The 27994-nt window shown below is 28.5% G+C and overlaps 3 protein-coding genes across 9 annotated transcripts; 1 reads left to right on the forward strand and 2 right to left on the reverse strand.

The window, feature by feature from the left end:
* Nucleotides 1-109: 109 nt before the first annotated feature.
* On the forward strand, nt 110-5842 carry LOC118064099 (golgin subfamily A member 1). Of its 2 annotated transcripts, XM_035078488.1 has the most exons (9): nt 110-464; nt 565-721; nt 804-1197; nt 1391-1479; nt 1549-1677; nt 2793-3320; nt 4311-4838; nt 4956-5186; nt 5277-5839. In XM_035078488.1, exons 2-9 carry the CDS (start codon nt 611-613, stop codon nt 5430-5432), a joined length of 2166 nt encoding a protein of 721 aa, XP_034934379.1. In that variant the 5' UTR covers nt 110-464; nt 565-610; the 3' UTR covers nt 5433-5839. The 2 variants fall into 2 exon arrangements, with proteins under 2 accessions (XP_034934379.1, XP_034934380.1); XM_035078489.1 differs by lacking the exon at nt 110-464 and having other exon boundaries at nt 599-721; nt 5277-5842.
* Nucleotides 5843-6280: 438 nt separating this feature from the next.
* Nucleotides 6281-15108, reverse strand: LOC118064084 (long-chain fatty acid transport protein 4-like). Of its 4 annotated transcripts, XM_035078464.1 has the most exons (13): nt 14957-15108; nt 14185-14403; nt 13959-14069; nt 13060-13307; nt 11631-11781; nt 11124-11361; nt 10649-10874; nt 9254-9458; nt 8983-9175; nt 8754-8900; nt 8396-8533; nt 8105-8262; nt 6281-8019 (listed from the first exon to the last, which is right to left on the reverse strand). In XM_035078464.1, exons 4-13 carry the CDS (start codon nt 13242-13244, stop codon nt 7711-7713), a joined length of 1950 nt encoding a protein of 649 aa, XP_034934355.1. In that variant the 5' UTR covers nt 13245-13307; nt 13959-14069; nt 14185-14403; nt 14957-15108; the 3' UTR covers nt 6281-7710. The 4 variants fall into 4 exon arrangements, with proteins under 4 accessions (XP_034934355.1, XP_034934353.1, XP_034934356.1 ...); XM_035078462.1 differs by having other exon boundaries at nt 13959-14403; XM_035078465.1 differs by lacking the exons at nt 13959-14069; nt 14185-14403.
* Nucleotides 15109-15669: 561 nt separating this feature from the next.
* On the reverse strand, nt 15670-27971 carry LOC118064090 (long-chain fatty acid transport protein 4-like). 3 transcript variants are annotated; one of them, XM_035078472.1, is made up of 11 exons: nt 27544-27971; nt 21887-22227; nt 20154-20304; nt 19028-19265; nt 18713-18947; nt 18199-18400; nt 17802-17994; nt 17572-17712; nt 16690-16985; nt 16464-16617; nt 15670-16374 (listed from the first exon to the last, which is right to left on the reverse strand). In XM_035078472.1, the coding sequence occupies exons 1-11, from the start codon at nt 27622-27624 to the stop codon at nt 16220-16222; spliced, it is 2187 nt and encodes a 728-aa protein (XP_034934363.1). In that variant the 5' UTR covers nt 27625-27971; the 3' UTR covers nt 15670-16219. The 3 variants fall into 3 exon arrangements, with proteins under 3 accessions (XP_034934363.1, XP_034934364.1, XP_034934365.1); XM_035078473.1 differs by lacking the exon at nt 27544-27971 and adding an exon at nt 26450-26728; XM_035078474.1 differs by lacking the exon at nt 27544-27971 and adding an exon at nt 22305-22489.
* Nucleotides 27972-27994: the final 23 nt, after the last annotated feature.

Below are 27994 nucleotides of genomic sequence, written 5' to 3' on the forward strand. Positions count from 1 at the left end.
CAAAATCTTTTATTTATTTATAAAATTAAATTTAAAAAAAACCATGAAAGTAATTAAAAAAACAAAATTTTCATCTTTAAAACATGTTAGAAATTATTAGAATTGTTTTCATAATAATATTTGGAATTATTTTAATTAGTCTCGTGAATATATTGATTTATAAATTAGTACTTCTTATCATAAGTACGTTATTGATTGCCTTTTGTGCTAATGTCATAACAGACATCAAACTTGAATAAATTCATAGATAAATACTTCAAATTTTGCTGGAAAAACTTCAAACCGCGGGCTTTTTTAATCACAGTGGGGCTCCCATGCAAAATTCTTGCGAATTACGTCAGTGAACAGTATGGCAGTCGTGTTGTGTAGTATTGCTGTGGTTGACTCAATTTTTTTTCGTCCGATAAATAGTATTTTAAATCATACATCAAACAAGATCCGCATGTGACCTCTATTTGAAAGATGTATGACTTTTATACAGTGCATTTATTACGAATCTTCAATTTGTGATTGTAAATTCCGACATTGATTCATTTAATTGTGCTGTGACGTTGACGTTGACAGGTGGAACCTGTCAAGGTTTTAGATCTTCTTCAAGGATAGCCTCAAAATGTTTGCTAGTCTAAAAAATAAAATACGTGAAGAAATTGGGAGTGATGTGGCTGCTGTTGTACGAAATGCTGGATCTGTTCGTAGTATTAATTCGAAACACTTGTCACAGGTAAGATTAAACTTGCATACAAAGTGATTCATTAATAAAACACATTCTGTAATTTACTTGATATCATTATCTTTTTTTCCAGACTGGTTCTTCTAGTAGTATAAGTGGCTCTCAATTGTCATTAGACGAATCTCAAGAAAGCAATATCATAAACGCATCTCCAACAATCAATTTGAAAAGGGAAAATAGTTTTGAATTTAGGTTGAGTGATGGAAACCAACTGTCTGCCAAAGATATTAAAAGGCTGGAGAATAGAGAAGATGAATGGAGGAAAAAATTAGTTAAAAAAGAAGCAGAGTTTCAAAAAAAACTTGACAAAAAGGATGAAGAATGGCGAATAAGACTGTACGAAAAAGAAAAAGAATGGAAAAAAATTTTAGAGAAACAAGAAAAAGAAAAGTCGAAACTTGAAGAAGGTCGATTAAAAGCTGAAAATGCTAAACAATCGTTAGAAGTTGCTCTCAAGGATGCCGAAGGTAATGAATCAATTTTATTACTATGCCATACATAGAAACTTAACACTTGTGTCATCAATAGTATATCAGTTCTCTTTTTACATTCAATACGTTGACATTCATTGATTAATTAAATATTAGATACCGCATAATATGATAATATAACATATGTTATCAGCTTACTAGTTATCTAACTTCTTTTGTATAATTATAGAATACAAAAAAAAGTTGTACAGTTTTCAAGAAGACGCAGAACAACTAGAAGGATTTCAAACGCAAGAAATGGCAAAAGTTAAACACTTGGTAAATTTCTTTTGATCTTTCATTATTAAAAGTAGTATTTTATTATACACATATATATTTATTTTATAGTTATTGGCCAAAGAACAAGAAGTTGAGGAGAAATCACATCATTTAAAGGCAGCTTTAACCGAAATCGATAGTTTAAAAACAGAAGTCTCTAGATTGAGAAGATATGAAGATGAATTAAATAACATTCAGGTAAGAAAGACCAAAAAGGGAGTTGGTGTTATTATCATAATTTTAGGTAGAATTGATATTTTTAAATCATGTCTGTACACACTTATTTTTCATTTTTTTTTTATTGCTCACGTAGATCATTAAATTGTAGGAGTATAACATAATTTAGGTTTACATTCATCCAATTATAATTGTAAGAACAATTCACTGACCATATTTACTGATTGCTTATCGTTAATCGTTTTAAAAATGCGCTTAATTCCAACCAACTCCCCTGCCTGTTTTGGTGGGTCTTTTTTTAACGTGTGTTCAATAATGATTTTGTTTTGTGCTTTATGTCTTACTGCCATTTGCCATTTTTTTGAGTTTGCACTTTTATTTTACTTGCTGTTGAATTCTTTTCAATTCTCTACACAGCGTAATACAGCAAACACAATAAAAGAATTAATCTCTAGTCAAATTCAAAGTGAAAACGATCAAATATTTTTTCTAAAAAATCAGTTAATATGTGAGAAAATGTTACACAACTTTCTGAGGATATATAAACAATCCGCATGAAGATTGAAAACAGTTTACCACACAAGATACACTGGAGAAAACAAAAAAAATGCGGTTATTTCCGCTATTTTGTTGCTGCTACTGCTGAAGCTAGAGGTACGTTTTTAAAAAGCTTAGCTCCTATTCAGCTAGCTCTATCTTCTTATAACTTACTTCTTTGCTTCATTCGGGATATGGGTTATTCAAATATTAAAAAATGGATATTTCGATAAAGAAATTTAATAATAAAAAACAGTAACTAAACATAGCATGATTAATATGATAATTCATTCCTCTAATAAAATGTCAATAATATTTGCGAATAAAATTAATTAATTAAATGTGCTGAAAAAGGGAATCACTGCACTCACATTTATTATTTAAACTACTTTTTTTCATTGTCCTGTTTTTTTTTCATTAAATCACTCATAAATGTTTTTTTACATCATATGCTTTTTCATAAATTCAATAAAATATCATTAATATAATTATAAAATTGGTAAGATATGCGAAAAAAGCTTCGCAACATGATTTAAAATAAATAAAATATTTTTTAATTGACATTTCTTCAAGAAAAAGTAATTATTTTTCATTTTCAGGATGAAATGGAATCTTTACGTCATACAACACAACGTGAAAAAGCGCAATTATCTAGTGAATTAGCACAATCAAAAGAAGAAGTACGTCATTTAACGACTAAAGTATCAGTATTAGAGCAAAGGTTGGCTCTAGAGTCCAGTGATGATTCCACTGTCGATGAACGAATCGCTGATTTAATGAGAGAACGGACTCTATTGGAGCGTAAACTTGAAGAAACGCATCTTCATCTTTCTGATATAAAAACCAGTTGGTCGGCTACAATTTCAAGTTTAGAAACTCAAGTAGGAAGATTGAGTAGACAAGCCGGTGAGGAAGGCCTTGAGAGAAGACGTGTCGAAGAGGAGAAGGAAAAGCTGAAACAGAGAGTGAAGCAGTTGGAGGAGGAAATAGAGGTGAACAATGTTGTCATGGCGACGAAAGACGCCAAGCTTTTACGCATGGCAGAAAGCATCGACGAAATGGCCACGGAACTGAAAGAGCTCCGGGCCAGCGTCGATGATGAGGTCGAAGAATTTAAACGACAAATTGTGAGTTACCGCGATGTCTGATGCTATGAATTACGATGGTGCATGAGCTAGAATAAAAGGCAAACTTCTGCAACTAGAAAATCAGTTATGACTTATTTTTGAGACTATTAAAGCAATAACGAGACTTTTCCTTTAAATAAAAGACTGCGATATTCATTAGACTTAACTGCAGCAAGTAACAATTAAATAATTTACCTCTACTTCTTTAAGTTTACATTCTTTCATCAAACATAGTTTTGACGATTATCTAATTGTGCCTTATTATGATAAACATTAACTGATTATCATGGAATAAACTATAATTAATAACAATTAGATTGAGTATATTAATGTTTTAATGCATGTAATGCTTTTGCTTTGCACAAGTTTTTTTTTCATTTCATATTTTTTTTTGAACTCATTTTTGCTTACTTAATAGTTGCATGCAAATATTTTTTCGGGATTAATAAGGATGTATAACATATCTCTTTTGACACATTATAGATTTCTACATGATTATTGTTTATTTTTTCGAATATTCTCAAATAGATTTTACTTATGCCTTTATTTAGTAATAATAATTAAGCGATACAAGTAGAAAAAACATTTTATGTACACCGTCTATCTTATGTAATTTTGTTTATCGAATAAAGATACAAAGCAAACGGAAGAATACTTTGCATTGATCTTTTTTGCTTTTTTTACTTTTTATTATCCCGATATTGTTGTCCCTATTCCTTTCCTTTATTTATCACAGCTTTTTATTTTACACAAACACAAAAAAATGTACTGTAATTTTTGTTTAAATAATGAAAATTTAAAATAATTTTTAATTTCAGGATAATTTAATTGTAGTTTGCAGCTAGAAGAAATCCTCGCACGGATATCATTTTTCAAAAATAATATTTGATTTTTGAAATATTTGAACAATTTAATTTTGGTTTAAAACTTTTTATGCTCTGTTTATTGTGACATTTAAATTAATAAGATTTTTCTTGATTGTTCTACTAGGAATCATCTTCCAAAGTAATCGAAAGGCTTCGAACTGAGCTAGAAGAATCAGCCCAGAAGTTGTTGTCAGCTACAACGGAATTGTCACAATTAAAAATAACATATGAAGGCGAAAGAAAAAATAATTCATCACTACACATGCAATTAGCCCGTTTAAGAGAAAGTTTAGAAGCTGAAAGGACCACCTGTGCAACCTTACGAGTTAGTCTCGAAAAAGAGCAAAGTGAAAAAGACTCAGCATTATTAAGAAATGCGCAAATTTCTCAAAACTTTGAAATAGCAAAGCAAGAACAAAGAAGACACGAGTTAGAAAATGCGGAGTTACAAAATAAAATAGAAACTACTGAGACATTATTGAAAAAAGTAACAGCAGATAAAGAAGAATCTGTGAGAAACTTAGAGGAAATGAAAATTAGGCTCAATGAGCTTGAAGAAGCTGGAAAACTTTATAAAACATTTGAGGGAATGGAACAAACTCTTAGAAGTAACTTATCCAATTTGGAAGACCAGCTAAATGATAAAAATAAGGTAAGCTTATTATATATTATCTTATTGAAAGTATTAATTTTGTATTTTACACATTTGGTAAATAAATTTTTAAAACAATTAAAAATACTTATTGATTTAAACAAATGGTGATTGCAGACAATCAAGATACTTCAACAAAGGCTGACTGATATGAAAAAAACTTTACAGAAAGAATTAAGATTACCTGCTTCATGCGTTGACAATGACATAGAACCATCAGCAGCTATTCTCATTCCAAGCTCATCAAAAACAGTATCTGCCAAAAATTCCAATTTTCAAGATGATGATGTTAATTTTAAGTATCTTAAACATGTCCTGATTAAATTTTTAACTAGCAGAGAATATGAGGTAAATTCAAACATAATCTTAGTATTTTAATTTACAAAAAAAAAAGTATTGAATGAAATTAAAATTAAAAATGGTTTGTATATATTTTAGGCATTACACTTAACCAGGGCCGTTGCTACATTATTGCATTTTTCACCTGAAGAAGAAAGACTGCTTCAAGAAACCTTAGAATGGAAGATGTCTTGGTTCGGGACTAGGCCGAATCTAGGTTTTGGACAAACAGCAAAAGCCATTCCACCTAGCTGATAGTAAAATTATATCCCTTTTTGGGTAACTAGCAACCTGAATTATTTAGATTAAGAAGCATTCCAAAAATCCATTAAGTGAAAAATTCAGGTTATCAAGTGGCATTTTATCATAACAAGCCCCATTCAAGTAACAATTAATCTCATGTATTCCTTTAATTAGTGAGAATTAAAAATTATCGTAAATAATAAGTTTTTATAAAACTTATTTGTGTATATAATTTTAAGAAAATTCATAGCCAAGAACAATACTATCTTAAACCAATTAGTAGATGAAACATATACTCAATCGAAATGATTGTTTCCAATTTATACATAATACAATAAAATTTAGCTAGGTTTATAATAAATGATTCAAGCTAGATAACTAGATTATTTTGAAAAAAATAATGTTTAAATTTATAAATTAAATACAGTCATAAATTATTGCCATTTAAAAATTTTATATAAAATCATTAAACAAACAGATTCAAACGAAAATAATAAAATTTTACTGTGCCTAATTTAATCATTTATTAATTATTAAGCAACCTGTAATGAACTGTAAATTAAAAATATAAAATACATCAGTTATTTTAATTTTTAAACATTGTCATTTTATTCTTTTATTATTACACATAATATAAAATTTTCTTTTCTATATAGATATTCTTTGATTTTATTTTATATTTATTTGCCTAAATAATAAAGGAAACATTTACCGTTGGATACTATGCAATTTTTTGATATTTTTTTTGGGAATATTGATTGAATTACGTCTACTGTCAACTTCAAAATAGAGTAATTAGTGCAAAATTTCAAAGTAAACTTATGAAAATACTTAAAAAGGATTTGAATCAAAAACTAATATTTAAGGTACGTGATCAAACTGTCTTTATTTACATCAAACAATATCTCAAAAAAATCATCCACCACACATTTTCAACGCTTAATCTTTCATTCATTTACATTCTCACTTATATCACATAATAGAATAACTAAATGCAACAACAAATTCACAGTCAGTCTCCATTCACAACCAACCAATCGTTTTTTTTCGTGCTTTTATTGATTTTAAATGTAAGTTTAGGGACGAGATCGAATATTTCGTGCTCTAATCAATTGTCATTGTTGTTTTTGATGACTTATAACAAGGCACGTTACACACATCGCTCGAATTAATAATCTTACAGGTTGATTTTTATAAACAAATTCATATATTATATGTACTAGACTAGATGAATCAAATGTTCGAAATTTTGATAGTTTCCATGGAATTCGAGTCCCATTGATATTCATTAATATATAAAGCAGTTTTTTATGTGTTTTTTTTTCTTATCCTTCATCAAGAGTAGTGAGTTTTATGTTTATTTATATAAAGAGTTTTGAGCAGTTGGAATACAATTGCTACTATAAGTATCTTACCATTTTTGAATTGACAAAAGGTTGTTTTATTTAAATAAATGTCAAACTTTAATTAATTGTGTTGCCTGTACAGATGCATCGCACTATTTTTACATTCTTTAGCTTGATAAACAAATTATAATTCATTAATACGTACATTTTATTCTATATACATTGTTTTTTAAATAAATGGCACACATCTGGCTCTTTTCGCGAGTTGCGGACATTCATGTATGTTTCACATCAAAACAGCAAGACTTTCCTATGTGCTTTACATTCAAAAATTAAACAGTGTTTTTCTCTTAATGTCTTAATTAGTCGGTAAGCAGGGTAGTCTATTTAGATAATCTGAAGTAAATTCTAAATTTGACTTCGATCTTCATCCAAAAAGTGTAAAAAATACAGTAAGAAGAATCTGATTCAAAGCTATTTTGGCTAAAAAGTTATTTTTGGAATGTCGTTTTTATCTCAAGATAAAAACTTTTATTCCCAATTAATTAGAAACTTAATTTTGTTATTTAATTCAAAAAATTTTCTAGCTAAATATTAGTTATAATTACAAATTTCAAAAATAACATAAACATATCATCTTGATAATTGACTACAAAATTTAATAAAAATTTTAATCTCTGAGGCATAAATAATATTGTTATTATTATTAACGATAATAATAATAAAATATTTTTACTCTATTCTTTGTATTCTTCTTACCAGGGTCTTGGATATAATTTAAGACAACGAAAAGAAAAATACAATTGAATATCATTAAATCACTTTTAATTACGTTCTTCTTCCTTTTTTATGCTCAAATATGTATTTTATATCTGAAAGTTTGGTTCTTTTTCTGTGAAAATTCACTATTTTTGTTCATAATTATTTATGATATTTTTCAAACCTTATAATTTTGTTGAACCGGATATTATTTCTTGATATAATTCTGGTGTTACTTCAACATATTCTTTATTACCAGATCTGAAGTAAACTTTGTCTTGAATTTTAGTAGGATCAAAACCTTCTTTTTGAAGATTTATTTTCTTCAATTTAAAAGTGCCGGTCATTTCCAGCTCATTCACTATTCTTAAAAATATTGGCCGTGCATATGCAGGAAGAGCACGATCTAGACCTTCGGCTAGCGCTTTAAAGTCTAGCAGACATTCTGGATCAACAATAGCTGCCATTCCAGCGCGTCCTTCCATTCCTGGTACCTTTATAAGTTACAAAGATTGAGTTATAACATAGATTGAAAGCATTTTCTCATAATAGTATATTTTAAAAATTCTTTAGACATACCTGAACTCCATATACAGTAGTGTCTCTATAACCAGCAACATTGCTGACAACTCCTTCTACTTCGGCAGTGGCAACATTTTCTCCTTTCCATCTATATGTATCACCAGTTCTATCTTTAAAATAGAAATACCCTAGCTCGTCTTGGACTAAAATATCACCTGAAAGCATCATTTAAACACGTGAGTAAAGAGTAATAAATGATAAAAAACATTTTTGAGAGAACAGTAATTCATGATTTTATTCTGAATTTTAAAATGTTCATCTTTATAAAATAATATACATTAAAATTACCTGAGATAAATGCTTTATCCCCTTTAGTAAAAACATTTTCTAGTACTTTTCTCTTCGATGCTTCTTTATCTAAGTATCCATTGAATTCCCTCGACGCGTTACCTTGTTTAATCAGTCCTATGAACATGCCAGGTTCGTCTGGAAAAAGAGCAAAATGAATGAAAAATAGAGAGAAAAATAATGTGTAGAGGCTTAGAATAAATCTTGTCTATTATTATACTAAAACTATGTATCGTAGAATTTTTTCCTAGTAAAAATAATTAAACTTATTTGTCATGCGCTATTTTGAAAACTTTAAATCATTAAAAAAACAAACATATTTATTTAGTAGCTAATTCGTTCTAAATACTTTACTTACTTATTTCTGCCCGTATGCAAAATCCATCAGGACCTCTTAAAGGTTCACATGTTTCTGGATTCACACGGATAATAGCAACAGGATGTAAACATTTTGGTAAAATTGATGGTACAAATCCAACAGCACCTACTTGATTGTCAACATTAACTAAAGGAAAAAAATTGCATAAATTAATTATAGTACCAATTAGTAATGATGATAGCTTTGAATATTGAACAATAATAATTACCAATATTTGCATTTCCTTCACTTGAACCGTAGACCTCAGTAACTTGAGCAATTTTGAAACGATCAACGAATTGTTGCCAAATCTGAGGCCTCATTCCGTTACCAACCATGAGTCTAACTGGGTGTTTACTATCTTCAGGTCGTGGTGGTGCTGATAAAAGATATCTGCACATTTCTCCAATATATTGCGCTAACTGAAAACCCAAAATTTTTCTTTAACTAGTTAAAATTCATAATTTAAAGTTTTACAATAAAATGAATTTAATACTCACCGTACAGTTATATTTTATACAATCTGTCCAATAATGTGATACAGAGAACTTTGTTCTAAGAACACTAGGAATTCCTTTGACTAGAGCACAACCTGTGCCTACTAAACCTCCAGCCATATGATATAATGGAATGGGGTTATACATAATATCACTATCAGCCCTTAGTCCTAGCATATGGTAAGTGGCCATAGTAACTAGAAGATATCTGTAAAATAAAATCAAAAAATCATTATTCAACAAGAGTTTTATTTGATTTTATAAGTAAATATTTTCTACGGATATTCTTTCTTTTTAATTCATGTTGAATGACTTGATAATTTAGTTAATGTATTTTTCTTTCTATTATTTACTATCATCATTTATTATAATTTTTTGCGATTTCATTGGTGAAAAATCAGTATGTAAATTATTTCATACATCTATTTAAACTTATTACCCATTGTGCAATCTTTAGAGTTTAAAATAATTATCACGAGTGTATCAAACATCGTTTGTTATGAATAAATGATCAACTCTCATAAACAATAGTACCTAAACATATTAGTATGCAGCTTATCTGTAATAACATTTCATGGATCAGATGTTTCACAGAGATTATTAGATAAACTGAACTACTCCTTGGCTTTTCGATATTTTGGTCTAATTATAAAACATTTATGCAATTCCAGGTATCTCGATATCTCATAGTTTTGTTCCGCAAATAAAAAAAAAGATTCCAAATAATTTACACAGATAATATCAAAAATTTTTGAGATCCTGAAAACTCTTTTTATCGATTAATTTCCTTTATAATTTTCATAGAAGACAACTATACTCGATCTCTAATCTCATTCTCTTGAGTTGTGGGGTCTCCCTGACAGGATTAAACTTCATTATATCACATATAAGTTGCATTCTTTTAAATGTTCCCAAGTGTTATGTAATAAGAATTAATGGAGTCAGATGACAGTGACAAAAGACAATAATGGAAGAACAAATAAAATAATACGCAAATATTTTTTATAAATAAATAAATAAATTTTCGAGAACATTATAATTGATCCTACAAGTGACGATGAGTTATTAATTATTTAAGAAGTACGTATTCGAAGTACGACCCACATTTATGGTTCAATATATCTAAATAATAAAACAAGCATACAGCCTGTTCATAATTTTTAACAACCCTAACTAGTATTTTTATAATGGTTGAGAGTTTGAAAAAACTGATGTCGTATAAAATGCTAGACAATTGCTGCATATAAAGTTCTGAGAAATACTAGAGTCACAATTACCAAACTGTCAATCCAAGGCTAACCGGTGAGTCTCGAAGCGCACAAATTACTTTATTATAATTTATGGCATAAAGACCCTTCCAAGTACAATATTTGTATTTGATCTTGATTCATTACTTACCTAGAATTTGGCATCAAGACTGCTTTTGGTAGACCAGTTGTTCCACTGGTGTAAATATAAAGTAGGTTATCTCTATATCCAGGTTCTTCTTTAACTGTTGGTTCATTCGGACTTGCTTCAGCCATTAATTTATCTAAATTTTCTGTTCCTTCTTGGGAATCATTAACTCCTGCTCCTTGCTTGTACCATTTAATATCCTGGACTAAATCACGAATTTCATCCACAGCTACAAAAAATGATTAATTAATTAGATATTTTAAGTAGTGTGATTCTCTTAAAAGGTTTTACATTAATGAAAGCTAGAAAGGTCATTCATTGTTGAGTATTTGGAAAGGTCAATTGCGAGTGGGCATTTGAAGAAGGTCATCAACTGATAATTAATTTATTGAGTAAAAGCTCAACATTTTGATTATTATGAACATTTTGTCATTGAAGATTTTAATTAATTTAAATATATTGAATTACAGGTTAATACCTGATGATAGTTCTTCGCCGTAAATCAAGCTCTTGACTTTAGCAACCGTCAAACAGTGAATCAAAAGTTGTAATCGTAGATTCGTGTTGATTAAAGCTGTTATTACTCCAATTTTACCAAGCCCTAACCATGTCGCTATAAATTCTGGTCGATTTGTCATCATAAGAGCTACTGCATCCCCTTTCACATATCCAGCTTGCTGGAATACATTTGCTATCCTACAGCTATACTCGTCAATCTATAAATCAAAACCAAGCTCATTAATTACACATATGATCTTATACTTAACTGAAGAAATATTTTTGATTGATACATTATTTTTTAATCATCTTTATTTTTTTTGATAAAGTTAATAATAGTGTTTTGAGTTAATCAATCATTTTTATTAGAAAGAGTAATTCTAGAATATCAAATGTGATAGAATTCTTGGTTTACGTCATTAGAAACACTATGAACCATATAATTGATTAATCAAAACCAACAAAGCAATAGCAAACAATCAATTACCTCAGCATTAGTCCAAGTTCGTCCTTCAAATATGAAACAGGGTTTGTTAGGGTAAAGTCTAACTCTTTCTTTGAAGATTTTCATAACAGTTGTGTTGTTTTTGACAAATCGCTTAGTTTCTTTGTCAGCATTTACGTAACGATATAAAAACCTAAAAAACAACAAAAAAAAATTGATTATTATAGACCATATGATACACTTTCTATCAAATTATTATAAAACGTGGGAAAAAATATTGATTAACCATTAAAGACCACAAGAATTTTAAAATATAATTATTTCACGGTTAATGACTCGTGTCTTTATTAAAATTTCATGCATATCTGGCTGATCAATAATATCGTTTTATTCATATAATCATCTTGTGAATTATATCATATTTTTGATGCATAATAAATAAAATTATTCGTCTGATAACGATAAAGGCAATAAAATGCTCAAAATATTCAGCTTAACCTTATACTTATTCAAGATATCTTATCCAACATCCTCACAATTGACCTTTTATCATTATCTACGTTTACTTTTTTTATAATTTTAGATTAACGAGATAGAAGTAGGCGTTAAAACTTATCAGAGCACACGTACTCATCAGGTAGAGAATTTAATTGTCACAACTTCGAAGTTCAAAGTATCTAGTTATATCTAGAGAACAAAGTTGAATACTTTGTTTGATTCTCACTTCTCTGTATTGGCATTGAATTAAATACTTCAATTATGTTGAAAATAATTTTCAATACTTTTGTTTTTAATGATAAAAAAAACGATTGCAAAGATGTGCTAATGATAGAAAGTGTTAATTAGTAACAATATATTAATATTTTATTTTTTTTTTTATTATCCGTCACCAATATTAGATAATACATGCCTTGAGCAATTTTAATCATGAATAATGAAGGATAAAACACGAACGCATTTATGAAAGTGGTAAGCTGTTAGAAGCATGTTAACCAATTTGTGGAGAACATGTTGAAGGAATAACAGATTAAATATTTAATGAGTGTAAACATTCAGCTATATATTTTTTAAGTTATAAATTAGAAAATCATCATTAGAAGCTCTACAAACTTTAGCTTTCAGGTTTCCACTGTTGTCAGTAATTATCGATCGGTTACATATCGAACTGTGTAATATTTCAAAACTCACAAGGGTAGATTACTCCCTAAACGACCAGTAATTTTCCCAATTTACTCTAATTATATCAAAATTAACCACGATAAAAGCACATCAAAAATATGATATATACTCACTTTGATAATAATTAATTTCATCAATGTCAATTAGCTATCAAAATTGCTTTTTATCATTTGTGTTATGAGTAATTTAATCAAGCTTTCAACATTCTAGAAGAGCATGATAGCCTTTTTTTAAATTACCACATTATATAAATACATAAATATTTTTTTTTGGTAAAAATAAGATTGGTTACCTGATGTCTCGGGGTAGTGTCCTGATGATGATGTAGAGTTTTCGATGATATTTATAGAATAGAGGAACTAATAATGCCACCAAAGCTACTTGTGCGATCCTAGTGAAGGATCCAATCCTGGTGACAACGCCGGCTGCCATCAGGACGGCGATGGTCACCACGAGGATAGCAAATCTAATATCCATCCTCTAATCAGGGCACCCCGAAGAACGATAGATAACCGGGGTCGCCGGGTTTTAGTCGTGGCGCTGCCAACAGAAAATTGTTTTACGTCGTGTTCTCAGGGGGTTGGTTCCACGTTTTCTCTCTTTTACTCTTCACTCTACAACTCGCGTCGTCTTTTTTATTCATGGGTCGTTTGGGAGACCTTATATTACGCGTGTTGACTATACATAGCGAACATAACGATCCGCGCGTGCGCAAACTTTGCTGCTTTTATGTATGAAAGATCTATCCGTTAGGGTTTGGCCGACGTCATACTGGATGATTTCTCGATTTCTAAACCCTATGTACATCTGGCGTCGACTTAACACCTGTCTGAGAAAAGAAAAACTACCATTGCCGGTATTGATGTTCGATCAACTGAAGGTTAATTTTTATGCGGGATAATTTTAATTATTAATAATTAATGTATTAAAAAATGAGTTAAATAACAGGAAAAAATTTATATCAGGTGATATCTGAGATTATTCGAGTTGTTTTACTAGAAATGTACGCAAACTATTTGTACGTAAATGATGCAACGGTAGTTGAAAGTCAGGTTCATGGCTTGCATAGTACATTCTCTTTACTGCAAAGGTCTTTATGTTGACCGATGACATTTTTACGAATAATTTGCAATTATTTAATAACAGAAGACATTTAAATTATAACATTTATTATGATTAATCAATAAATACCTTCGTTAGATTCCCCAATTTTAGGAGAAAAAGTTGAAATTAATTTAAAAATTCTACAGCTGTAGGTAATAATCAGGGGGCATCAAGGAATAAATCACTGGAGGTTTATCACTGAAATTTTATTGATTTTCTTCAGGTAAGTTATTTAATATGATTAAAAAATCATTTTTAATTGATTATAGTGTTTTATTCATTTCGAATGATTCACTGTTATTTTATTTACTACCGGGGTATCAAATATCAGGTGAAAAATGGAGCCACTTAATCCCGACACTACCGTCAGACGACGACTAACGGACTGACAACTCACAATCCAGTTGGTGGAAGCCTGACTACATTTTGGATTCCCCCTCTTTTACAACTATTACTTTTTTTCTATTTTCTTCTGTAGCTGATTTTCATTCGCAATTCTCCAACACTTCTGAACGTCGATAGCTTGTTGAAACTGTGTAAGGCAAAAAAAGTAAAGTGTAAAGTGCAATTATAACTTATCTCGAGCACTTTTTTGATAAATTTTATAACAATTATCATCAGAAGCTTCACAGACAATTTTGTAACATAGAGTAAATTCCTAGTTTTATCACTAGTTTAAAATTATATCATAGATGAAAAAAGTCTAGTTATCAATGAATAAAAAAAATAAGATCTCTTCTGACCTAAAAATTCATCATTTAATGTTACACCATTTTGGAGTAAAATCAATAATCTAGAGCTGTGATTTATTCAAAAGTCAATGGCTTATCTGGATTTGTACTCGTATCAAAGTTTATAAATATGCTATTTATTTGAATAAATATTTATAATGAGAAAGTTGAATATTTATTAAAGATCAAGAGTTTTATCATTTAGGATGAAAAGGGGATCATTTTTTTATTTTTTTCATTAAAGTCATTAAATTATATATCAATATCTTCATCAACTGGGATATAACATAGCTCCAACATTAGTAGATAATGATATTCCTATTAATCAAAGTAAATTAAATGTTCTTTACTGACCTTTAATTCAATTTATTAATAAACAAACAAATGATAATGATCACAACACTTCTGAATAAAATTTATCCAACAGTTGTAGCTGACCAGAGCCGTATTTTATAAAATTTATCAAGCACTGAGCAATACAAGTGTGACAACTTCACGTTGAACAATGAAACATCACATATTAATATATTCCATATCATCATATTTTATTGTTTGCAGAATGATAATAAAGATCAAAGTCATCTTATATTAGAAAGTATATTGATGTCTGTACGAACTTACATAGTTTGGTACAAATATAGCTCAAGGAAATCAATGAAAAATGGAGAATTAGTGTTTTGAATATTAATGTTAGCTACGACTTTGACGGAAATACATTTTTATTATCCATAAGAATTAAATATAAATTGGAGATCAAAAACGATTATAACGTCAATCTTTATATACTAAATGGTCGCGAATTAAAATTCATGATTTAAGATATTCATTGGTTAGAAAACGGGATAAAAATAGAATAACATAGAGTTATTATATTTTGCTCACATGTCTTATAATGTCTGAAAGACGAATGTTGAAATCATATGAAAAGGAAGAATGCTTCCGTTACATGTTTCATTTTATGAATTTGACCACAATAAAGTATAAACATGTAGTTATTTAAATGAATGGTAAAAGAATAAAAGAAAATTCAATTGATTTAACAATGAGTACTTATATAAAATATTTATTTATTCTAAAAAAATAACAGATAACAATTTTTTATTACTAAATTGTAGTGAAAAACCATATACACCGTTGGAAATTTTTCAAAAGTATAGAATGACCGTTGATTTTTATAAATAAATAACATATGAAAATCATATTAATGGACTTGGAAGTTTATAATATTGTATAAAAAAAATATTGAAAGACTTTTTTTGTGCAATTAAAAATGGAATGTACCATAATATAATATATTTCAATATTTTTTAACTTAAAAAAGTTCACCCATGCGCTGGCAGTCCTTGTCTACAACACATCTTTAATAGCTTGAAAGTCCCTTGAGTACTAAATATTATCTTATCAAGTAGCTAGAGTGCATTCATCATAAAAGTGACGTATTATAATTAATTATTATCATGCATCGCTTATTTAGATTTAGCTATTTACAATTCAAATATTTGTTATAGTCTTCTTTAATTTATTTCCGTAGGAAATCACTAATTTTTGATCTCTCAGTTCCTTTCGTAAGGAATTAATTAATCATTTAATGAACTTTCTTCCACAATTGTTCAGAATTTAGAAACGCAGTTTTCCTTGTTCAATTTGATCATATATTTCTGGAGTTAATAATTGGTATCCAGATTTTGAGTCTAAATAATAGAGCTTATCTCGTATTCTCTTCGGATTGTATCCTTCTTCTTGAAGATCTTTTTTCTTCAATTTGAACGTTCCTAGAATGAAAAATAATTACTTCGCTAATTATGTTCATTACCATAGTTTAATTATACAGAGTATTTAATAAGTAAAATTTTAAACGTACCAGTAAGATCAATTTTTGATAAAATACGAATGAAAAGAGGTCTAGCATAGGTTGGAACATTTTCTTTAATATTTTTTCCAAGCTCGTTGATATCTAAGGTTCCATTTTCATCATAGATAGCAGCCATACCAGCTCTACCTTCAGCACCATGGACCTGTTTAATACAATCATTATTTAGATATCGTTTTATCATTTGCTTGGATCATAAAAATAAAATAAAAATTACCTCTACTCCATAAACAATGCAATCTCGGTAATTAATGAGATTACTAACAATAGCTTCCACTTCAGATGTAGATACATTTTCTCCTTTCCATCTAAATGTGTCTCCCGTTCTATCTTTGAAATATAAATAACCAAATTCATCTGCGACGACAATATCACCTGAATGAAAAGCACTGTCTCCTAGTTTAAATACATTACGAACTATTTTTTTCTCAGATGCTTTTTCATCAACGTAGCCTAGAAAAGCTCTTGCTGGATTATTTGGAATGATTTTTCCTATAAATACTCCAGGCTCATCTGAAATGAAAAAAAACATTATGCATAATTTCGCAATGTTTGAAAGAAATATTTACTAGATTTTTTACTACATAACACATATCATGTAAATTATGGGTAATAAAATGTTTTATGATAAAAACGTGAATAAATAGATAATGAATGTTTAATCGATAAGCTCATAAATTATAAATTTTTTATTTTCAAGAATATACTCAAACAAATCTTATAATTATACTTTCTAAATTTTTAAACATCAATTTTAGTATTTTGTCTGAACAAATGTTAGTTTTTCTCTATGAATGTTTTAACTGCAAACAAAAATTATTTATCAAGTTTTATTCTCTATCTAATAGCTCTTCTTATAAATACATATTACTTTCAGAAAAAAGGGCATGAAAGTTTTCAATTTATGCTTTCCCGATATAAATAAATAAAGAAAATGAATGGGATAAATTATTTCTTTTCGTGCTATATTTGATGAAAAAAATCATCGTTTTTAGGAGTTCCATTAAGTATTAAAAAATCATTAAATTGGATGTTTTTATTTCTTATCATTAACAAAATTCTATATTTATGATATTAAATAATATTTTCAAGTATTTACCTGGTTTACAAGCTTGACACAAGCCTTTTTCATTTCTGATAGGTTCACCATCAGCATCAACTTTGATTATAGAGATAGGATAAACTGCAGGAATAATTCTTGAAACGAAACCAATAGCTCCAACAGTATTATCAACATTAACTGGAATATTTAATTGTTAATTAACAGAAAACTTTTATTTTTTTTATTTTTTATTTACTTTGTAACAAATAATGCAATTGATATTTTACCTATATTAGCATTGCCTTCAGTAGCTCCATAAAATTCAGCTACTTGACTGATTTTAAAACGATCGACGAATTCTCTCCAGATTTGTGGTCTCAAACCATTTCCAAAAATAACTCGAATATTATGTTGCTTGTCGTTAGGTTTTGGAGGTACGGCGAGAATGTAGCGGCACATTTCACCTATATACTGAGCAACCTAAAACGAGAAGGTCATCACTATTCTCTGAGCATAGATTTGTAGACTATATGTCAATGAAAATTAGACACAGTGGTGACGTTATACGAAGGATTTCCTGAATGGAAATTTTTTATATTTCGTTTGTGACTAATTTATCGTCATCTCATTTAATTCATGACTCAGTACTTTTTCAATATTTTTTACTGTTTTTGGCTTTCTTACCGTACAATTGTATTTTCTACAATCATCAAAGTAAGCACTGGCTGAGAATTTTTTCCTAATTACACAAGTTACACCGTGAAGTAACACTTGTCCAGCGGACATGACACCTCCAGCCGTATGATATAGAGGTAAAGGAGTGTAAAATCTGTCAGATGTTCGGAAAGGTGCGAGATAATAAATACCATTGGCAATGAACATAAATCTGTGAAAAGAGAAAGATACATTGATAATTAATGTTATTAATATTAACGTGGAAGAGTTGTTAAGTAAAGCCTTGAGAAACATCTAGAATGCCTCAAGGTATCAAGAAAAATTTTACTTAAAACCACTAGCTATGGAAATGACTCTTTTTGTTTAAATTGAAATAACAGAATACTTGACAACATCATTTAAAAGAGAACCAACAATGGTTTACCTTGGTTTTTCTATTGTTGGTCTTCATTTAAAGCTTTTTCATGAATATTTCATATATTTATCCTAATTAAAAATATTAGTTTGATGAATCTTGGCTTACTTATAATTAGTAATGACTGCAGCTTTTGGTAAACCAGTTGTTCCACTCGTATAGATATACATTAGCTCATCTCCATAGTTTCCTTTCTCTTGAAGAGTTGAGAGCGTTGGTGAAGCATCAGCAACAAGTGCTGCTAAGTCTTTCTCTTTTAGGCCTGCTGATGTGGCTCCTGGACTAGTGTCGTACTTATACAAAGCCAATTTTGCATCAAGAGAGGATGCAATTCCTTTGACAGCTATAAAAAATATAAAATATTATAAAATAATATTTTCTTTAAAAATTTAATGTAAAAAAGATGAAAATCGTTGTCATTACCTTCTTCTAATTCTCCAGAAAAGATGAGAGCTTGACTTCGGGAAATATTAATACTGTGAAGTAATGAATTTTTTTTTAAATTGGTGTTTATTAATGCGGACTTTACACCAAGTTTACTGAGCCCCAGCCAGATAGCAATATATTCTGGTCGGTTTTCTATTAGTATTGCAATAGCATCACCTTTTCTAAAGCCATGATTTTTAAATACGTTGGCAATTTTATTGCTAAAGTCTTCAACCTAAAATAAATACAAATCAATGAGTAATCATTGTTATTTTTATTGCTATCAACTAATAAAATAATCGAATCTTATTAACAATAACTAGTAAAAAAGTTTTTATAAGAGAATTATCTTATTGCTATTTTTGATAAAATTGATAAAATATTTTGTACGTTTGATTGAGTCGTTGGAGTTAAAGTATGACGTTTAAATTTTTTTCATTGAATAAAGTTACATTTACTTTTTCAATTTGTACTAAAATAAAATACAGGCATGAATAAATATTTGAACTTTATAGAGTCAACAAAAAATAAGAGTATTTTACTGAAAATAATTGAAGAACCGTTTTTTTTTTATTTTATTCAGAACCGTGGCAAATTCTATTTTATTTTATGAACGATTTTAAAAATAAATATATCATTCTTTTAATTTCCATGCTATATTCTATTACACTTTTTCAGTTACTGTACCTAAAGCTATAATTTTTGTCTTGTTATAACTATAAAATTAAACTATGTAAGTCAGAGATTATTCAACTAATCATTCTTAAGAGAAGTTGTGTGAATGATTACATATGCTTGAAGAATCCAATATTTGCTTGGTTAATATTATTATTTGAACTGGATAATTCTCAATAAATCTAGATAAACAAAAAACTTAAAAATTGCTAGAAGATGTAGAAACAAATGACTAAAATAATCTAATCAGTTTAAAGAAAGCTTAATTAACAAATGGAATTTTTTATTAAATAAAAATATTAATAAAATGTACGTATATGTAGAAATGTTCATACTCGCATCATCACAATTGATATGACTCAATTAACCGTAATAGTTCTTTAATCGACACCATTTCAGTTGCATTTAATTAATTTATCATTTATAGAATTTATTAGCGTTTCATTACCTGCTGAAAGGTCCATTCTTGATCTTCATAAATGAAACAAACTTTATTTGGATGTTTATTTACATGTTGTTTAAAAACATCAGCTACACTTTGATTCTTTCGTTCGTAGCATCTCATCGACCACATCAGTCGAATGAATCGCGTGAGAGCTCTGGAAAACATTAAATTTATCATGTTATCTATTTCATTACACGAATCAACTTAAAATCTATAAACATATATTTTTATAAAATTAACTCAGGAGCTCTTCATCTCTGGTTGCATAACAAGACTTGTTTCATAATCTTTTCTAACTTCTTCGAGATAAACCTGCATGGCCACAATGGTTCGCCAATAATATGTGCATTTTTGTAGAAGAAGAACGAGTTTATCATGCACTAAAGTATTTCAAGTTTGATTGAATACTCTAAGACAAATAGTTACTTATAGATGATGATTTTAATCAGATTTTAATAAATGATTCATTGGAAGAAAGTAAAGTGCACTTGCTGATAATTAATGAAAAATGATGAATTGCCAGAATTATCCAATAAAAAATATGAAGATGATTTTTTTAATAAAGATTTATGCAAAATTGATTATTAATTTATTCAAAATCATTGATAAAATATTCTAAATAAAAAAAAAGATTCAAACTAGATTAGTTTGTAAATACAAATAGAATATTACTTGAAGTAATTGAAGGAAAAAAATTTTTTTGCAAATAAATTTTCTTTTTCCTGAAACTAATTTATTAAATTAACGACAATATTCAATAGTTTTTTAAAATTTAAACGATTACTTTTTTTGCATTGGTTCAAGTGTATCAGAACATAAAGATAGCATTATATAATTAAAAACTGGTCGACATCAAGAAAATGAACAAGTTATTATTTACTGTTAATTTGTTTTCATAATTCCAGGCAGTGATCATAAATTATAATAATTAATGATCTAATACAGGATAATAGTACAACTAAATAGAATAAATGTTCAATAACACAACATATCGTTAATATTTTATTTTTAATATAATACCAACGCTGACATTGAACTACAAATAAAATAAAAAAGCAATAAATATAATTGAACAAGATTTTTTTAAATGTTTAAAACTGTTTACGTCTGGATTCTATTAACTCTCAGTATTCGCGCGCATATTAATTCAACATGCAGGAATGCAAATGAAAACCCATGTGACCTTAGTAGGGTTAATCGATGTTTGAATCATCCGATTGCTAATTTTATCTCATATTTTTTAAATATGTTCATTTATTTATTTCTTTTTATTAAAATTGATGCTATATCACATTTTATGAAATGTACAAAGGTCTAGCAAGGCATAGAAAAAAAATTTATCCAACCAAATAATAAAGACGTTCACTATTTGTTCCTTAATAAATTCCATTAGCATGAATATCATAAAATTTTATGTCATGAACCTTTGATGAAAAGTCAAACAGTCATAAGATTGAATTCTGCAAAGAAGTAGACTACAGACATCCCGTTATAATCCTCAATCGCACTTTCTCTGTACTTGATACTGAATGCATCCGCTTAGAGAGTTGAACTTGAAATTCAAAAATTGAATGTACGAATAAAATGATGAAAAACTAGGATAAGCAAACGATTGTAACTATCAAGCAGAATGGTTGTTATCGAAAACCACTATAACACGTAAGCATAATTGTTGAGTTTTGATAGTGTAGGCGAATGTATGAAAGCTAAAAAGTATATAGAAATGTTTAACTTACTTGAGATCTCTTGGTGCAGTTCTGGCAGCGATGTAAAACCATCGAAGACGTCCACCAGACACAAAGTAAGCGGTAATGACAACTAAAGCTAGTTGAAGAACAAATATTGGTCCCATGTAGATCCAAACAAGGGCCACGAGGGCCCCAAGGACCCCGAATAACATCATCACCAATACAAAACGTCGAAGCGTGCTGGCGACTGCGCGCCACCGAGTGCTTGAACTCGCGTAAGATCCACTTGTGGCACCAGGTAACGTCGCCGCTCCCACGTCCACTGAGGCCCTCGTCGATGTGCGGGAATTGTCGTCCCCCTTCGACTCTGTTTCTCCCCTCTCGACGTCCTGAAAACACGTGGAATAGAAAGAGAACGAATTATCTTTCGGCTACATTCAAACAAACGCGTGTGTATGTACTCAACTGCTTAATAAGCTGCAGTAACCTGCATTTCCACTCAGTTAAATATTTTATATTTGTCGTTACAACAGAAATTTTTATTTTTTTCCGTTTGTCATTCAGAGTTTGGTTTATCTACGCTCGTTAAATTACGTCACTGGCTTTTATTTAGCTGATTATTTTTCACTAAATGTTATTAGTGTAAAATTTTTTAAATGATGTTATTAAGTTAAAACAGCAAATACTTTACGATGTTGACTATTGGTATTAAGGAAAAATTTATATCACACAGTATACAACAATTGTTTAAAAAAATATGATTCTTTTTGGAGAATTTATTAATTCTCTGCTGTTTTAATATTTTTATAGTCAATTAAAATTTTTAATTTATTCAATCTTAAATGTTTGTTTATAAACATAAAAATAATTTTAAAAGTACTCTATAATAAAATGTTCAAAGTCATTTTAAACAACGTATGTGTTGGTAATTACGAGGTTTTAAATTGAATGTAATCGAAGATAAATTTTATTGGGGATAGCCATAATGTTTATAAGCATATTATATAAGCATTACGTTTATATATTGTGGGTTAGATTAAAATGACCTAAAAATATTTTATTTTTAAAATAAAATTTTGCAAAATTGAGTACATAATAATAAACGAGTTAAAACTTTCCTTTTTTTTTTAAAACAAGTAACTCTCTGTACTATTAATACTTACTTTTTAACAATTATTAAAATACAATATTGTGTGATTTTTTTTTTTAGAAAACAGTTTCTCTTTTTGTATATAAGCACAAAATTATTTCAGAGTGAATAACTCGTTCAATTAAATAAATTAATTGCATAATTAATGTGAAATGAAATTGTGGCACTCCATATGCATAACAATGTTAATGCTGAAATTATTTAGTTCACTATTAGAAGGAATCATTCGTATTTTAAATTTATGTTCAGTTCATCAATTAAAGTTGTTAATACAATTATATTTAAATGTAAATAATTAATTAAAAATAATAATTACAACCTTATTAGTCAATAGAAACTTCAATTAACTCATTAATTATAATAAATTATTATTATTATTTTTATCATTTTAATTTTTATTCACATTCATGAAATTATTAGTAAACTTTGGTTATTTGTTTTTATTTGAAGGCTACCTCTCAAAAAAATGTGTAAATAAGCATTTTTAAATGCACCTTCATTTTCAAGACATGGACTTTGTTTCAATCGGTACAAATTTATTTTGAATCCAAAAAATTGATCGTTAAAAAATTAAATGCATTTACAGACTAATCTGGCGTTTAAAAGAATTCTATTTACATTTTTTTATGTTTGAAGACGTCAATTTAAACCAAAACAGTCTTGAATTCTATTTCATTCATTTCTTAGTGCATTTTAAGGTCAAGGCTGTAATCTATTTTATTCTTTTTCTCAGCATCTAAATATGATTACTATTTATTTTTATTCTTCGTTTGGAGTTAATTAGTTTGATGACGGAATAGTTCTATATTTATTTGGATCAATTATAGAAATTCTCAAGTCTCGGTTTCTAGTTTTTTTTATTGCAACGAATGACAGTAGATTATAGAAGTTAAAGAGTTAAATAAAAATTTTTCTGCACGATTCTACATTAATGATTAGTTAAAATTGAAATGGTTATTGATAGTAACAAGAGTTGCGTGCTGAAGGTGTTTCATAAACTCAGTATTTCCTATTTTTCAATCTTATTACACTTGAGATCAAAGTATAAAGTTTCCATTGGTAACAAGGTATAATAAATATCGATAAAGTATATTTTAGATATTGTATTCAATTTTTTACTGAGTTATTCTAATATATGATTTATTCATTTCATTAACATAAATATTTATAACTTAATTGTTATCTTTTCTGCACACACAACATGACTTAAATATCAGTCATCAGAAATGAAAGACAGCTTGTAAATTACAGTTTTTAATATTGATTTTTTCACACTGAATAAATAATGAAGTTGTGAATTTTACAGAAAAAATTATGAATACTTTTCCTTGTTGTGATTGAGAAAAAAATTAGATTTTAATGAGATTGTTTATTTTTTTGTGAATTTATTTTTTTTTTTCAGAAAAAGAAGATAGGTTGATTTTGATTAATTATATAAATTGTATTCCCAATTTTATCGATATTTTATTCTATCATCATCACTGTAATTATACTGATTTTATTATGAAATGCAATTAGAGCTTATTTTATGAATACCAAAATAATAACATTCATTATCGAATTTATTTTTAAATAAATAAAGAATAAAAAAATACTTAATGAGCTTAAGAATTTATTTCTATTCATTTCATTTATTTAAATAAAATTATCAATCAATTATTGTGTAATTTTATACAAAAAAAAATAAATAAAAATAAAAAACTATAATTTAGTTGGTAAGTAATTTGTTAATACTTATTAACACTAATCACTTTAATAATACCAATTTTTTTTCTTAACGATGCTTGAAGTAAAAAAAAAAAATACCTGTAGCCAAACTACTTCCGATCTAAAAATATGATTTAAAGTTTTCTAGACTACATAAATACATAACCATCCTTTCAGTCGAAGAAAAAGTTGTGCACGTAATAAATCATAATAACATCCAATCAAAGTGAAAACTGAAGTTTAAACATTTTGTAGACTTTTATCTCGTTTATGTTTGCAATATAATGTAGACAGGTCGTACATTGACACCGGCATGCTCAGTGCAGAGAACCAACTGCACGCGAGTATATTCAAAGAGAAAGTGAGCGCCTTCTTGCATACGTATACCACACGTAAGTTGTTTAGTTAATGTTATGAAATATCTAATATAACCGAAGGGCCATTGAGGTTCAGTGTATTCATCTCAATTAATTCATGCATATTTTATTTTTCTTTTTTCCAAGTTAAGGAGATTGAACTATCTAAAGTCTTGAAGGGCAAAAATCTTATTACTAAAAAAAACAGTGGAATGGGGATTTAATGAGGTCAACTTTTCTAAATTTAATAAAAAACATAATTTCGAATGTTTTTTTTTCATTATTTCTGATAATAATAAATCCTGTATTTATAGGTTCAAATAACAATAAATAAGGATAGAAGCTAGATAAAAAAAATTTTAAATGACTATAAAAATAAATCACCCACTAAATTTTTTTATAATAATTTGGTTTGTGGAGTCACCAAGCCCTAAAGCACATTATTTCGAGTTCGGGTAGGTCGTCAATAAAATGAGGCTTTAAGTTTTTTTTTATCTCTAATAGCTCACATATATATTTATCGAATACCAAAGTCATTCATCAATATTTTATCGATTATAGTTGAACGAACGTAAAATAATTGGAATTTTAACACCGCTAAAGTAGTAATACAGCATTAATATTTGATTCCCAGAATTGGAGCAACTATTTTATCTACTATCGAATTAGTAATGTATGCAAAAAAAAAATTAAATGACATTTCAAGTAACATACAAGAAATAAAATTTAACTAACAACAAAAATTATCAATAAAACATTATTGTTTTTTTTGTTATTAAAAAATGGAGCAAAAAATGTGTGAATTTAAACTCTAAGTTAAACAGAAACATTTACTTTTCTGCAAAAAATTATTAATTCAAAATCTATTAGAGAAAAAAATTTTGATCAATTTGTTATGAAATGTGTCAGCTGAATATTATAAAAAAATTCTCGAAATGTTACGTAAGTATTCTATTAATCAAAATTTTATGATTGGATTAACAGGAAATAAAAATAAACAGACCACATTATATTCAATTCTGACCTTTAGATAAAAAAAAATGAATTCTAAAAATAAATGACATAAAATCCTGGTCTTAATTACCTGCTAATTTCTCGAACAAAAATTCTAAAAAATCTTTTATTATGAATAATGACAATTGTAATTCATTCCTTACAATTATCCAATTTGTCGACAGCTAATTTAAATATTTCCCATATTTTATCATCATCAACTTAATCATTTCTGTCATAAAATACCACAAAAAAGTCCAACAGCAATCGCCGGTATATATAGTTGAAGTGGAAAAAGTTAAGTGTGCTGTGTGATAGCAAGAAACACTAGACGTGATACGGGATCCTGAAATAAGCCTTTACTTATTTCTAGTAGTAAAAGGGGACTTGTACGTAGGTACTTACTCGGTGAAAGATGCCGTGACGACTAGTCGACTTGAACGTAATAAGAATGCATCTCCGCAAGAGTCTCTTAAAAAAATTAACGTCGAAAATTGTGAAGATATTTTATGAAATAGGTTACCACTTGCTTGTTTAGGAATTCTTAAAACCACTAACATTGAAACGTATGAAAGCATACTGAGAAAAATAAACAGCTATGTATCCATTGAATTTATGCAACATAAGTGATGAAAGATGAATTTATTATTTTCGACAAAAATCTCAGGGTCGGAATGAATATTTTTTATTCTAATAACCCACTAAATTGAACAGTTTAACAACAAAATAATGATAACCATGCGGTCGTTGTTGATTTCTCGTTGACGCGCTCCTAAACTTAAATCAATAATATCACGACTACCACGCTGTTCTGTGGAAATTATTAGAAGCTTACAAATCAAAAGCCTTCAACGCCCGTTGTATTTAAATCCTGCGTTCAATGTGATAAATTATTTATGAGTTTTCCAATGGATCCTTTGTAAAATTAAGTGAGTTCATTTTGCTACGAATATATCTATTATAATAGGCTACAATTAAATTCCGTGGGTATAATTAATTGGGGAAGGATAATAAATGGGATCAAGTAGATAACTAAGAAAACAATAATTGTGGCCTACTAAGATACAAATTCAAATGATGCTTTTCCCGCCGTGTGCAAATATGACAAAAACAATTATAATGAGAGATCTTGTGCGCTTTCACCGTATGTGAGGCTTTTCTAATGTCCTTCAGAACGGAAAGTCATTTGTGTTATAGAAGAAGGATTATTGGGATGCAATCACCGCTCTTTTGTTATTTATGAAGCCAAGAGATAATAGAAGTCATCAAAAACTATTTCTAATGAGTAATTATTTTTTTTTTTTTTTTTATTATTATTACTTCAGCAGTGCTTTCAAAATTGAAGCTATTATTTCAATTGACGTCCAACATTTTTTTCCATTCAATGCCTGACTATTGTCCTTTTCTAGTTGCGTGTCTAACAAGCTTTTTTCACGGTGAGAAAGGAAAAACACACTTATAATTAAGAGATGTAAGGAATATTTTTTTTTTCAACTCACTCGTTCTTTTGCAACGTGATTTTTTGCGTTGTGACCATTGATGACATTATTTAGCTGCACTTTTGCTATAGTGTCCGACATTATTGAGAAATAAATTCAATCCAGAATCAAGAAATCACTGGTTAATTATATTTTAATTTAATTAAAATTCCAAATAGTATGTAATTCCGCTTCGCATATGATAAATGTTCCATTGACACTTCACTGATGATTATCCTTTTTTTTTTTTTTTTAAATATAAAAATAGTTAGTAAAAAAAATATTAAATCACTTCACAGATATTTTTAAATTTTAGAGACAGGTGGTATGCACTATGTAGATTTTTTAGTATTCTTCTGGTACTCAAGCTCGAACGTTAACGTGATAGCGACGAGAAAGGGTCTTCGCTGAAGACTGAACCTCTTCATCAAGCGCGCGACTTCAACTTACGAACCTAAGTAGACTCCCTCCA

This window comes from Chelonus insularis, unplaced genomic scaffold, assembly GCF_013357705.1.
Source record: "Chelonus insularis isolate UGA/USDA-ARS -01 unplaced genomic scaffold, ASM1335770v1 contig_160_pilon, whole genome shotgun sequence".
In the NCBI taxonomy this organism is placed as follows: domain Eukaryota; kingdom Metazoa; phylum Arthropoda; class Insecta; order Hymenoptera; family Braconidae; genus Chelonus; species Chelonus insularis.